The sequence below is a fragment of the Notothenia rossii genome (assembly GCF_949606895.1).
Source record: "Notothenia rossii genome assembly, chromosome: 10".
NCBI lineage: Eukaryota > Metazoa > Chordata > Actinopteri > Perciformes > Nototheniidae > Notothenia > Notothenia rossii.
In genome coordinates, this window is record NC_136908.1 from 26,213,151 (window position 1) to 26,228,577 (window position 15,427).

At 41.1% G+C, this 15,427-nt stretch overlaps 1 protein-coding gene across 1 annotated transcript; it reads left to right on the forward strand.

Annotated features, from left to right (window-relative positions):
* The first annotated feature begins 165 nt into the window (after positions 1-165).
* Positions 166-6,691, forward strand: LOC307023014 (uncharacterized protein). Its single transcript, XM_079656002.1, has 3 exons — positions 166-781; positions 5,728-5,963; positions 6,052-6,691. The coding sequence occupies exons 1-3, from the start codon at positions 310-312 to the stop codon at positions 6,184-6,186; spliced, it is 843 nt and encodes a 280-aa protein (XP_079512128.1). The 5' UTR covers positions 166-309; the 3' UTR covers positions 6,187-6,691.
* Positions 6,692-15,427: the final 8,736 nt, after the last annotated feature.

A 15,427-nucleotide genomic window follows, 5' to 3' on the forward strand; every position in this document is an offset into this window, starting at 1 on the left:
CGCATTTCTGAAATCAGAAATACACATTTCAACTATTTACAATTGAATTTTTGATATCAAGAATTTGCATTCTTACTAAGAATAGATTTTTTGATATCCTCCATAAATGAATAAAAGCTAAATAGGCTTGCCATAGTAATAAGGCTCGTGGTCTCTCGTGAAAATGATACATTTATACAGAGTTCACACTGGGTCATGATTTTAACCCCCTCAGCCTTCATACTCGGAGAAGGCAGTTTACTACGCAGTCGATGAACATTTCATTTAAGACGCAAGTTAGAGCATTATTGTTAACAAACAACAGGCAACATGTCCTTATCTAAAGAGCACCTGCCGGTGGCCTCTACCGCCGGCCGACAGCCGAAATGCACCCGGTGCCGACACCATGGGATCATCGTCCCGCAGAAAGGCCATGTGAAGTCCTGTCCTTTCGTCACATGTGAGTGCTGGAAGTGCTACCTCATCACACAGAGGACCAGGATCACGGCCGTCCAGAGAAATCTGAAGAAATTCCCGAATAAAGAGCAGCCACCCAGTGCGGTGAAACGGCAAGCTGAGGGGACTTTTACCAACTCGGCCCCGGAAGGAGGCGCTCGCCGCACATACGGACTAATGTGTCCCCCGTCAGACGGGGCCCCGGAGCGAGCCGCCAGCACCGCCTGGAGCCCTCATGACCCCCGGAGCAGAGCCGCCGCGGCGGGAGGGGAGAAGGTGTCCGGTGTGGACAGCGGGAAGGCGCTGTCCTTTGCTTCCAGTGCAGAAGGACCATGTCCACCTTTTGGTAAGTCTTTTTTTATCACTTGATTTGTGTTTAAAATTTGTATTGAAACAACTTCAAGTTACCTACACTGAGATGATACTGTAAAAATAATACATTTGATTTATCAAGCGCTTTATCATATTCTCAAAGACGCTTTACAGAGGTAAAAAAAAAGATAAGTTAAGATCGAGCAATAAAACCACATGTATTAGGACCATATAGCTACAGTCTATGATTAGGACACGGCATGAATCACAAATTAAACAATGCAAGATAAATATTGAACAGAACAGCAGAAGAGACCAACTTCTTAAAATAACAACAAAACAATGAATAATGTTTCACTTCTTAGACCAACAAAACAAATGTTTAAAAATAAATAAAATGGCTGACCGTACATTAAAGCAAAAGTTATGTTGCCTTCATGGGCACGCATGATGTACAACAATATATTTGTGAGAATGTTGCATAAAAAAGGAACAGTTTTGTCTAAACACGCGATAAATGTAATTCAAGTTTTACTGAAAATGATAATTATGTAAGAGAAAACACTTTCAAATGTTGTGATGGCATTAACGGCCATGAATGGAACACCTGCAGCTTCCTGCGCGTGGGACAAGCCCATGGGCAAGCTATGCAGCTGCAGTGTCACGCGCGCGCACACACATAAATGTTGCAAGAGAGCGGCGCGAAAAACGAGGGATAGTTTGCTGAAAAAAGTATCTCTCTTTCTGCTTTTTTAAATCACTAATAACCTATAAGTTACAACCATATTTAAATACTCTAATTTAAGGTAATGGAAATGGAATAACATAGCACAGAACCGTAAAGTGACAACACATCAAATTGATATAATTTATAAACAACATAGTTCACATTAACATAAGAGAAGAGTACATTCAAAAAAACATAAATTAAATCCAAAAATGAATCTGCAGCTAAGATCAATCAATTTATAGTTTAATTTGTATTCGGGTCTCCCGTGACCCTTTTCAAGTGAAAATGATATAATAACTACCCTTTAGTTTTTTGTATCGAAACAATGATTCATGATATCCTCAACAACAGCTATATAAACAGTATAAAACTGATTTTTGCCAAATTTTTGCCAAATCTGAATGAAGGTCTGTAAAAAAAAGGGTATAATTTGCAGCATTGTTGTGGGTGACTCTGGGTCAATTTTGGCCCAATCAAGATTCATCTTTGACTTTAAACAGCCCTCCCCCACCCCTTCACCACTGTAACAATTGTTTTTTTGCAACATGCACCTGGTCTCCCCCCCCTCTGGCCCCCCTCCCCCCACGGGAACTTGACCTTTCTCAAAGAATATGTACACTAACACTACTTGAACCTGAACTCACACATGCACATAAGCACTCAAACATGCACACACACACACACACACACACACACACACACACACACACACACACACACACACACACACACACACACACACACACACACACACACACACGCACACGCACATGCACACGCACACATGCACACACACACACACACACACTTCATCTTGCAGGGCATGAACAACATTGTCCAACGAAAGCTTGTTTTTTTCTAGCATGAATCTATATGGGTCCATTTGTACCTGTAACACCACAGAAGTTACTATAGTTAATAATATAAAGTTGTAAAAACCTTTTTTTGGGAAATTGTATTAGTCTATTAGCAGTGGTTCTCAAACTTTTTCTGTCAGGCCCCCCCTTTGGAGAAAAAAAAAAGTCGGGCCCCCCCAACACAAATAGTCAGGGTCAGTGGCGACGCCAGAGATTTATTTTGGGGTGCTGTGCCTGCTGTGGGGTAGCTTGACGTTTCATAGAGGGTGCTCAAACATTTAGGGTTTCCCATTAATGTACCGGTCGCTACAGTTGAATTTTCTACTGCAACAATCTCCACGCATATACACAGTGTGACAGTTACAATGAAAGCTCGATAATCAGATCACGGCATATAGGTGTAAGCAGGGGTAAAGTGCTATTTTTATAGGGGGTGTGTGGACCTTACATAGGGGGGTCTGGGGGCAAGCTCCCCCGGGAAGATTTTTAAATATTGAAGCTAAAAGCATCAATCTGGTGCACTTTGAGAGCAAAATGAAGAGATCTATGGATGCATCTCTCAACACCCATATGAAACAGAACTGTAAACAGATTTACTTTTTCTTTATGGATATTTTACAAATCACTCCCTTTTAAAATGTATTCTTTTTTTAATGTCATATTGTATTTCATACCTGTTTTTAATTTATTCTCTTGTTTTTTTATAACTATAATGATCATATAAACGTGTGCCTCGGAAATATTTGTTTACATTAATGGTGACCAAAACGTTTGAGACCCACAAGTGCATGACATTAAGGATTTTGCATTAAGGATTTAGCTTAGATGGCCCTGTGGGCCATCTAAGCTAATTTACAGATGGCCCTGAGCCCAATAGAGATTGCCCTGAAAAATGCGTGCGGACAAAATGCCACGAAGGGTTTGGGGGGCCTCCCACTAGAACATTTAGATTTTTGCAGGTCTTAGATGCTGTCTGGTGCATTCTCTAGAGTGAATTATAAGATGAACCAGCACAATATTATATTGTACAATTTCAATTTTTTCTTCATTTCACTTGTTTGTTTGTTCTTGTTTGTGTTTGCTCGCTTGCATGCCCTACATAGCTATAAGAAATACTTAAGTTGTTGTTCAAGACACTTTCCATCTGATGAAGGCAAATGCCTTCCCAGATGTAAAAAAGTAGAAAACATTACATTCAGTTGTAACTGCCAAAACAAACATTATTTACACTATTATGATCCCTGTTAAAAATGTTTGTAATGTTATCTACTGTAAGTTGGTCGAACGAATGCCTCCTCATCCGGAAGCTGACCGAGCAGACCCGAGCAGCAGTCGAGAGGAGCCGAGCGCATCCGCGAAGCATACAAAATGGCGACGTCAGCATTCCCGTTGGCCGACAAATCTAAATCTCTTCGGTCACAATAATTTCCCTTTAGCACAATACCGCTTCAGTTGCGCCACTTATGTGAGAGACAAGAAGAGTATTTGACAGACAAGAATAGTCAATTCTAATGTCTAACACTTAATGTGGAGAAAGAGATGTCCTGTATGGGTTGATTGTGCGTTGATCTGTTGGTAATGCCTCGGGGTTCCGGTGGGCATGTAAACAAATGCATAATGCTGCGCTATACTTTGTGGCCTCACCCAGTTGCATAGCGACACTTATTGTTTAGGTGTCTTTTAATAAGCAGGTAGTCCTATCATTAGCTACAACTAGCTAGATCTGATCAATATGGACATAAACGCGAGTGAAGTCTAATCTGACGGGAGAGAGAGATCAGCTGCTGCTGACGAGTCGACATGCAGCACTGCATGATCACATGCAGCGGTGAGCGGACAAAACACACACTTCAGGTTAGAATATCACACAAGCTATTTTAATTACCTCTGAAACTACCTAAACTAGTTATAGATATGTTTAGTTTTACTGTCGGGTCACTCATTACTGGATCCGCGAGCTGCTGGCATAATAGATTGCCCGATCGGGCAACCAGCAGGTGAGGCTTCATTGCCCGAGCTAAATACTAGATGGCCCCGGGCCATCGGACAGCCCTTAATGTCGAGCCCTGCCCACTGAGATAACACTCTGAGAGAGTCCTTTAGCTCACTGAGTCTCTCAGTCTGACAGGAGAGGACTCTCCTCCACTTTGTTATTGAAAAAACTCCTTATATCCGTTAGCGTAGCTCGCTAGCACCAGAAGCTAACAACAACGATCTCCGGTACCGGTGCGCTCTCTCTCTCGCTCGCGCACGCACACAAAATGGTTCGTTCCACACAAACACAGAGCCAAGCTTTAATGAAGCACAGAGACCCAGACGTAATAGTACTGTATGATATTATTTTTGAATCATTAATATTTCAAAATATGATTTATTTATTTTTAATAACAATTTTTCCTCCTGGTCTCTCGCGCCCCCCATGTCATGCCTCTGCGCCCCCCTGGGGGGGCGCACCGCCCACTTTGAGAACCACTGGTCTATAGTCAGATAACATAATGATCCACTGTCTTCACTATAGGTAATATAAATAATTAATTTAATCAAATGTGTTACTTAAATATGTAATGTGTTTTGGGGCCATCAAATAAAAATGACTACAGGATTGTACGGTTATGAATGCATAATAAGTTAGTTATGATGTAGATAAAACAATATGGGATGATAGTCATTCCTTTTGAGTGTTTTTGACTGAGATAAATCATGGGTCAGAATTGACCCACGAACATCATGAATGGTAACAGCTTTCGAACACAACACAAGGGTTAAGAAAAGCGCCAAGCATTATTTTAAAGGCAAATCTTTTACTTTAACTCTATAGCAACACATTTATAAATGATGATGTCATGCATCATGCATTCCTGTATATTAAACTACCCTGCAATATATGACCTTAAAATGAGCACAACCTTAACACATACAGCAGTAAAACGTACATGTAGCATATATAATAATTCAGCAACTACACTAAAGATGCTGTTTTTATAAGACTCTCACAGGTCTTTATTGGTTTTGTGGAATGGATAGGCTTACTTTTGATTCTTAGACGTATACTTTTTATTTAGCTGACAAGACTTGCGCACGATTTAACCTATGGGTTTAACCAAGGTTTTCAATGCATATCTTCGACTTATTGTTTTTCAGTTTGGTATTGCTATTTACTCAAGTAAAGTCTACTTCTAACATTTAATTCAGTATTCTTTTCAGTATCCGGTTTCAGTACTAATTACGTTATTGTGTATGATGATTTACCATTTTAGATAGATTGATGCCTGAAACATAATATGGTGTATAAACTACCTTACACTAAAACACCAATCTAAAATAATAAAATGAATCTTTAGAGAAAACATGTAATATTACAAATGAAGTTCATAAACCCTTACCTTTTCTCAGATGGTCCTTACTTCGGTGAGTTTGGTCAGACTCTGCCTATGAGCCACTTCCCCTTCAGGATGTCTGCTCCTTTCCCCGGCCAATATGCTCCATATCCAAACCTCCTGTTCAACATGCCCTGGCTGCCCCCCATGCCTGCTGGGCTTTACAACGATGGCATGCAGGGATCCCCCCTGATGTACCCCTACCTCCCTCCGGGCGCTGTGCACTACCCCCCTCCAGCAGAGCCGGCTGCTGTAAGTGGCTGTTTGTCTTCCAATACTGTAGTGAAATAAACTGCTTTTAAAAAGCACTGAAAATAAATGTTCTTGTTTAATATGTCAGGATTGCAGACAGGTCTTCTTCACCCTTCAACCGCTGCCAGAGACCCTCCAGGAGGGGCTGATGTCGAGGCAGCCCCCACAGCCTCCTCTTTCCAAACACACGGAGCAGGACGCTATAGCACACACAGAGAGATAAAAGGTGGTCTATTTTTATAAGTATCAAGGATTTTCCTCATTGGTTAGCAACAGTCCTGTTCAGATTGCTGGCATGAATGGCACACTGTTGGTTGTGATCAATTAATATTTAAACGTGCCATTGAAAAATACTGATGAAAGCTCAAAATAAGTCACCCTATTTTGTATTGCTTATTTTATAATAAAGTAAAGGGCATTTAAAGTTTGTTGGGTTACATTTTTTCACATAATTGTGTCCTACTTTTTTCCATGCAAGACAGCAAGGACTCGGATCCTAATGCAGTTCAGGATTTAATCCCATAATGGAGGGAACAAAGGCTTCCAATTTTTGCATGCCACTTCAACATATCCAGCGACAAATGACTTATCCTCAGCTAAAATGTAGTCACATTTAAAAGTAATATAAACACTGTTTTCTGTTATTGTCCAGGTCTGGAAATATTATGAGTTGACTCTCCTTACATTTATATTGTAGTTTTTCTTTTCTTTTTACTTTAGGAGGACCCCTAATCAGGAAAATAATCCATTGCATTTGCCATCAGATTTTAATGTGTATAGAATGTAAGTTAAATAAAAGGTAAGACATTAAGGGATTTGATCATATTTTCTTTACCAAAACAGGTAACATAATAACATGATAGTCTCTATTAAGAACCTAATGCTAATATATGGGTGCCTGAGGTTGAATGATATATGAGCCCTGGTAACATTCAGCCGTACTACTGCAGAAGGATGTGAAGAATATGTTCACATTTCAGTTTCACAGATGAAGACATGCCAACTAAAGTCAGTATGTGTGGGTTTCTTTATGTCGTGCTAACATGAGTACAATACATCGTGGTTCAAGCTTGGTGTGTGCCACCAGTTCTCTGGAAAATCATGACTTAAGAGAAGCTGGTTATAGAACTGTAAGACAAATTATTTACCTTCCTATGCCCAGACAAATGTACCAAGGTATCAAAATAGAATAACAAAAATGGCCTGTCTTTGAGATATTCTTGGATTGTTTAAAAGGGCCCTATTTTTCAAAACTGCTTATTTTCTGGTTTTTATTAGTACTTTGCTTCTCTACTATGACATGTCTCCATGCTCTAATTTTCAAAAAGCTCTTTATTTTTCTCATACTGCCTGTGCTGCAGCACCTTTTTTCCCCCTCTGTCTGAAAGCAGAGCCCAGTCTGCTCTGATTGGTTAGCTGGCCGGCTCTGTTGTGATTGGTCAACCTCTTAGCCTATCCAATGTGTGGCAGCACTAGCCAATAGATGCGTTGGAGTTACATAGTGATGTCACTATGTTACGGAAGTAAACAAACTCCCTCTTGAGGGAACACAGGGATTTGAGCATTTGCAGACCATTTTCATGTACCAACATCTCTATAACACACTACAGGAAAGCCCAAAAAGCACAATGAGGCCCCTTAACATGAATGAATTCAAATGCAGGCTTCATGTAAAAATCTCCTTTATTAATTCAATATGCTGTCAAGAAATTATGTGAGAAGCAAAACAACAATAATATAGAGCAGTGGTTTTCAAAGTGTGAGGCGTGCCTCCCCTGGGGGGCGCCAGAGAGCTTCAGGGGAGGCGCAGCGTGAGACACAAAAGAACGAGAAAAAGACGAGTAAAGTGACACTTGCCCACTTGTGGCTGTCTGTGGAGACCGAGTTCCCCCACCTCGCCAAAAAGGCTGTAAAAGTGCTCATTCCCTTCACCTCCACCTACCTGTGTGAGTGCAGGTTTTCCGCATTGACTTTGATCAAAAGCAAGTACCGGTAAAGGCTGCAGCCAGAGGATGATCTGTGTTTATTCCTCTGTGCATCAAAGACGCAGACTCATTGTTCCCACTAAAGGAGGGGTGAGTGTAATAAGCAGGGGCGTAGCTGGGGGGGGGGGAGGTTAGGATGATTCCAAGGGCCCAGCACTGGGGGGGGGGCCCAGAGAACACTATTATTATCTTTTTATTAATATGGTTTTATTATTATCCTAAAGTAAGTTAATGTAAATGACTCAAAAGTATAATTGCCTGTATTAAAAAAAAACGTCCCAAAAGAAACAAACAGGTGCTTGTTACTCTGTTTGACAGAATGAGCACCCCTCCCTTCATTCATTGCATGGTATGGGCGCCTGAGCAATGGAGCAAGCGGAGCAGGTGCATCCCCACAATTGACCTTGGGGGAGCAAACGTGTGCTTTTGCACCCCCACTTTTTGATCATATGAAAAATATGACATTTCCCCCCCAATATATCACTGTAAACATAAGTGTGTAATTTCAATCGAATTAATAATACGCAATGAAAGAACTTGTGCTGATTATAGACACTTAATAGCGAGTTTTTAAGTTTCCAAAGATTGTGACCCCCCCCCCCGCATTTCGCTCACAATGGTTTGATCAACTGCCTCCCACCCACAGCAGTCCTGATGCAGGTAGGCTGAGTGTAAATCACCGCGAACAGTCTGTCATTGGTGGCAGACCTTTTCAGTAAGTTGTTCAAACAAAGAATATGTTAGACATGTCTTTACTTCTACCACTCAATACAATAAAACACATTTATAATCATCACCTTCTCTTCATTTTCGCTGCATTGAATTACAGGTCACTCTTTATGTTAGCTAGCGGTTAGCTGACGTTTGCTAGCTAGCTAGTAACATCAACCAGTGTGTGTGTTTGACTAGCTAGCTACCTGGTAGATCGAAGCCCATTAGAGTTTGAGTTTATTAGGATCCCCATTAGCTGTTGCATGACAACAACTAGTCTTCCTGGGGTCCACACAAAACATAAAACATTGCATTCGACAAGACTTTTACAGAACAGTAAATACAAAATAAAAAACTTTTCCGAAGTCCATTTTCCTTCAAGCATTGACTTTCATATTTTCCATCATATACCACTTATTTTCTGATTTCATTTCATTGGAAAGAAAATAATGATAATAAAATAAGAATAAAGTACTTATATCTATCTGCATTTACAGATGCCAGCCTTCAATTCTCTTAAGGTACAACTACCTGAAATGAAAATAAAAGAAGAAGGAATTATAGAATGATAGAAGATAATATGATAGAAGCCCATCTCCTACTGTAACTAACCTGCACACTGTGTGTGTGTGTGTGTGTGTGTGTGTGTGTGTGTGTGTGTGTGTGTGTGTGTGTGTGTGTGTGTGTGTGTGTGTGTGTGTGTGTGTGTGTGTGTGTGTGTGTGTGTGTGTGTGTGTGTGTGTGTGTGTGTGTGTGTGTGTGTGTGTGTGTGTGTGTGTGTGTGTGTGTGTGTGTGTGTAGCCAGCCAGCCAACCAGGTAGAACATGGCAGAAAAAATAAAAAATCATGTATTCAACCCAGTTCAGTGTATTCATACGTGTATTGCTCTCCTGTGTAGAATGATGTGGTGGTGACAGTGCAGACTCAGGGAGGAGGCAGAGAAGGAGAGAAAGAGACACAAGAGTTACAGGTAATGGAAATATCAGTCAGCTTAAAGTGTAGGATAACATAACAAATTAAGACACAAATACTTGGATAATATATTCCCCCCTCTCTCCCTTTCTTTACAGAGTAGCATAAAGATTGTGTATTCAAACCAGTTCAGTGTACTCATAAGTGTATTGCTCTCCTTAATGTAGAATGATGTGGTGACTGTGCAGACTCAGGGAGGAGGCAGAGGAAGTGAGAAAGAGACCTAGGATAACATCCCTAGTCAAAAAATGCTATAGGAATCTCTTTACGTTTTTGGAACCCTATAGGAATCCTTTAGGATCCCATAGGATTTTGAGACAGTTCTGTGCTCTATATTGCAGGAAATTGCACGTACAGGTGTTCATTAAATTAAAACAATTCTGCCATGGAGGTGGTCGTGCCTGACCCACTCCAAACCACCCCTTGCCTGCCAGTTACTAATCTTGCACCCCCACTTTCAACTATAACTAGGCGGCACAGCAGTGCACCAGCAGCTTGCAGCTTGAACAGACTGACAGGAAAATGTCCTCTACAGCTCATGAATCAGGAGCTCAGAAACGAAAGAAAAAACGTCAGCAAGAGGAAAATAATAAAAGAGGTCGACAGATAGTCACCAAGTATTTTCACAAGAAAGGTATTTATTCACAGAACTTGTTTTGAAGCCCATAACAGCTTAGCCAACATTTTGTGGCTGACGTTAGCTACCTGTTGCTATCAAAAATTAGATGAGTGTCGATGAGCCCAGTGAATTTGTATCCAGCAGCTATGCCCTTTTGCTATGGCTAGCTAACCTAACCTGTATAATGTTACATGCTAATCACATCTGCTCTAATGCACAGATGCGGCTTCAGGATCAGTACCCCTTCCCTCAGGCCGGTTCCCAGTTGAAGGAGAGGGAGGTAAAGCAGCAGGGCTTGGGGTTAACAAACAGATTTTAAATATGCTTACCATGCATTGAATACAACTTTAGGTATATTCACATTTAGTTACTCTAGTTCTTCCAGTAATTGCAATACCATTGACCACTGGCACATTAAATTGAGGTTGTTACAGTAGCTATAGCTAGATTTGAGCAATTGAAAAATATCTATACAAATGATTATTATTATTATTATTATTATTATTATTATTATTATTATTATTATAACAATTAAGAGATAGCTCGAGCTGTACTGTGTTATTACTATTATAGGGCATTTTATAAATTATGTACACTATGGATACTCTAGAGCCAGGGCCTTCGAGCAAGGCAGCCAACGAGGAGAGCAGAGGTGAAGAGGCAGAGGTACCAGTACAAGAAGAGGTCGAGGACCATGAAAGCAGCACAGATGAGGAGGAAGCAGCTATGGACAGTCAATGTCAGGGACAAAGTGAGGCTCCGACACAGGATGCCACAGATACTGAGCCACCTGTAGTGGTGTCTGAGGTAGAAGATCTGCTATCACTTGACCCAGGGTTGTTCCCAGCTAGGATGAGTGACAAGGACAGGGCAACTATTGTAAAGAAATTAGCAATGCGAGAAACAGATCAAGAAATTCCACATGATTCAAAGGGAAAGAGATTTCCAGATTACTTGAAATACACCAAAGCAGATAAGGGTAGGGGAAAAGTGAAAAGGGACTGGTTGATTCACAGTGAAAGTGCAAATGCACTGTTCTGCATACCATGTGTTCTTTTCTCCAAGGAGCAAAAAATACCCTCTCTTAGTGCTTTGAGTAGTGACCAGGGATACAAGATGTGTGACGTCGAGTGGCGTCGCATGTATGATAAATTCCCAAGCCATGAAACAAGTAGGAATCACAGGGACTGTTATTTGCGATGGAAACACCTACAGTGTTCGGTTATGACTGCATGTGGCGTTGATCATCAGTTGCAGAGAGAGCTACAGTCTGAAATTGAGAAAAACAAAGCTATCTTGCAGAGACTCCTTGATGTCACTCTGCACTTGGCAACGAGGAATTTAGCTTTCCGAGGTAAAACGCATGCTTTGGGCGATGTCCACAATGGAAATTTTGTAGGTACGCTAGAACTTTTGTCACGATATGATCCACTCTTGAAAGACCACTTAGACAAAATCAGGACATCCAAAAAAGGAAGCCAGCTAACTCATTATCTGAGCCCAGACATCCAGAACGAGTTTATTGAATTGTGTGGGGGAAAGGTTTTAAAAACCATTCTGACGGAAAGGGAGGATGCCATATACTATGGAATCATTTGTGATGCAACGCCTGACATTTCCCACACCGAGCAAAATGTTGTGCTCATAAGATATGTACATTATAATGAAGACACAGGCGAATGGGAGATCACTGAAAGATTTATTGAATTCAAAGATTTCAACGGAAAAACAGGATGTGAAATAGCAGGCATGATGGAGAGTGTGCTTCTGGATCTAGGGATAGACATTAGTGATTGCAGGGGGCAAGGGTATGATAATGGGGCGAATATGTCAGGGAAAATCAAGGGAGTCCAAGCACAAATACTGAAAAAGAATAATCTTGCTACTTTCTCACCTTGTGCCTCCCACACGTTGAATCTGGTAGGCGTGCATGCTGCAGAATCGAGCCCTGAAGTATCCAACTTTTTTGGTTACATTAACCGCCTCTACACATTTGTAAGTGCCAGTCCATCTCGTTGGTCTATATACAAAAAGAAAACAGGTTGCTCTGTACATAGGCTATCTGACACTCGCTGGAGTGCGAGAATTGATGCTGTGAAACCTGTAGCAAAGCACCTACCTGGTGTCATTGAAGCCCTTGCTACCATACTGAGCTCATGCAGTCTCACAGGTGAGGCCAGATCTGAAGCTGTTGGTCTGAGGAACTACCTCATGTCATTTGATGCCATTGTCCTTCTCACCATTTGGGTGAAAGTATTGCAATCTATTGATGACAGAAATGTGATACTCCAGTCAGGGAAAATCTCAATAGAGGTGGAGGCAGGTAATGTTGCTGCACTAAGAGATGAGATGCAGACTCTCAGAAATGGATGGGATGCTATTCTGTCTGAGGCATCAATGGTAGCTAAGGAAATGGAGGTTCCACCTCATTTCAAAAAAGAACTTTGCCGTGAGAGGAGGAGGAAGAGGTTTCATGATGAAACTGCTGAAGGAACAGGTCAGGAGGATAGGCCAGAAACAACATTCCGTAACACTGTGTTTCTCACTGCCATGGACCAGATCATAAGTGACTTGGACACTCGGTTCCAAACAACAGCAAATATTGTTGAAGAATTTGCTGCCATACTTAAAATTGGGAAGTTGAGTGACAGTGTCATGGCTTCTGTGTGTCAGCCACTGAGGGAGAAATACTCACAGGATCTCACAGATCAGTTTGAGAGTGAGATAAGGCATCTCAATAAAATATTTTCTGCCACTTTCCCCCCTGATTGTAGCTCTCTTGATCTACTGAATGCAATATACAAGATGGAACTCCAGAGCATTTTTGGAGACGTTTGCATTGCCCTCAGAATTTTCTTGACGCTCCCAGTTACCGTAGCTGGTGGTGAAAGATCATTTAGTAAGTTGAAACTTATCAAGAGCTATTTAAGATCTACCATGTCGCAAGAGAGGTTGAACAGCCTTGCAATGTTATCGATTGAAAGCAAGCTGGCTCTGTCACTTGATTTCAAAGAGCTCGTAAAAGATTTTGCCACCAAGAAGGTCCGGCGATTGGCGTTCGGGATTTAGGAATAAAAATCCAGTCTATGACAGGATTGTGGGATGTTTCCCTATAGTAAGCTGACAGGCTACAGCCCACATTGTGAACAATTACTATCTGATGCATAGTCCTCTCGCACTACATTTTTCATTGTTTGCTGTAAGTGTGTTCATGTCCTGAGAGTTTATTGTTTTATAATTATGTTCAAATCTTCAGTTAATTTATACTTTTGTCCTTGTGTTGTTCAAATCTTAATTTAATAAGTCAAAGAATGTTGAGATTTTTTGTTTGTTCATTCCTGTATTGGGTGTAATTTTCAATTAAATAGACAGAAGATAAAGTTGATAGTCAGTGCATGTTGATTTCTTGCAGTCCATTACAGTTCATTAACTTCAACAGGGTTTTCGAGGTTGGGTTTCATCGTGTCGTTTTGGGGGTGGACGCAAGGTTCTGACCCCACCAGTATCCAAGAATCCTGAATTGTCCCCACCAATAACTCAACACTTGTCACTCGCGCCTCCTCGAATTACTTGCGCGTGTAACAGGTAGGGCTTTAGCACTCTGCTGAGAAAGGCAGCAACCCGGCCGCTACAGCAAAAAAGCTAGTGCTCTGCCCGCGACAGTTCAAAATCTGCTTCGTAAAAGGTATATCCAAGCAGGGAACGATTGTATACTACAGAGCACATCAAAATGTAAGTGTCTGTCAACCTAATAGTGTGCTTGAGTAGACTATTTGTGTTGGAGATGGGATTACAGAGAGACAGGACAAGTAACAGCTTTTGTATGTTGAGTATCAGAAAACATTGTCACAAGAATAGGGGAAAATATGCCTAGCTAGTGCAACTCAAGGTTGTTTGGTAGACTATTGCATTGGTCCATTCATTGAAGATGAACGCAATGCGACATCCTGAACTGGTGCTGAACTGCTGATCCGAATGTATAGGTAAAAACCATATTATGCGTTTTCATCAATAAATAAATGGCCACATTTTTTTTAGCGTGCGCGCTAATGCGCACTCGCATGGATTGGGGGCCCACAAATAGATTCTTTCATGGGGCCCAGAATTTCCAGCTACGCCCCTGGTAATAAGGAGGCAAAGTTGACGTTCTGTGTGTTACCGGGAGCATATAAGGATTTATCCACCATGTTGAAAATGTTAAAAAGAATATGTCTTGAGAACACGGCGTGCGGAAATATACGGGTCGTGCTGCAGCTAGATGTGCCTGTCCTCTGTAAGAGGGTGTTGGCGACTGACATGCAAGGAAGAACGGCTGTCCACAGGCTGTTCCAACTTTAACAACTGTATTAACTTCCAGGGTAGTGAATTGAACATGCAATTGTAATTGGGTGTGTGGTATATTTTCATGCACGGACACGCATGTTCCACAACACACAAACTGAACAACACTCAATTTTCCGATCGCTACCAGCGTACTTGCGATCTTGTTATAATAACAAGTGCACGTTACTGATGCAATATGGTTCAGACCATTCAGGCTTATTCTAGAGGGGTGCAAGGAATAGTCCAAGTATTGGGGGAGTTTTATACAATATGTTTAAAACATAAAAATAAAAAGGTTTAAAAAAGTTATTGTTTAATGTTTTAAGGAGTTGACGCTACTCAGCCAATCAAATCAGTGCAGTCAGCACGATAGATTCAAACACACACAGAGACACGACAAGAGGAGAGAAACAGTCGGAGTAATTTCAAATGGCGGAAGGTAGACAGCGAAAACTGAGCATTTAATTACATTTTCTCTTACTGGACCTCTTTGAAATGGAATTGAATACCCCTGCATTATAGCAACAACAACAATAATAATAACAGCAATAATAATTGGGAGGGGGGGCGCGGCTGTTCTTATGTTCTCTGAGGGGAGGCTCACCTACCCACACTTTGAAAACCCCTGATATAGAGTGTAGTCCCTCTTTAATCTGCAAATGTATGTTGTCAAATTGAAGTGGCGCTGTTAAAAATAAAAAATTTCCTTCTTTACTGTAGTGCATTAAAGGTAGCAGAAACAGAATAAAGTGTGAATCCCTCACATTCTTCTAGGTAGAGCATATGAACAAATATTTAATTATTCCCATCAGCTCCCCCGCCTTCTGTGGGAAAAACTTGAACATTTCTCAGAG

Excerpts from the sequence above, each read along its gene's own strand:
- LOC307023014 (XM_079656002.1), top strand. The coding sequence starts at position 310 with ATGTCCTTATCTAAAGAGCACCTGCCGGTGGCCTCTACCGCCGGCCGA. Across the intron at positions 782-5,727 it reads AGGACCATGTCCACCTTTTG|ATGGTCCTTACTTCGGTGAG; the intron begins GTAAGTCTTTTT and ends ACCTTTTCTCAG. Across the intron at positions 5,964-6,051 it reads CTCCAGCAGAGCCGGCTGCT|GATTGCAGACAGGTCTTCTT; the intron begins GTAAGTGGCTGT and ends TTAATATGTCAG.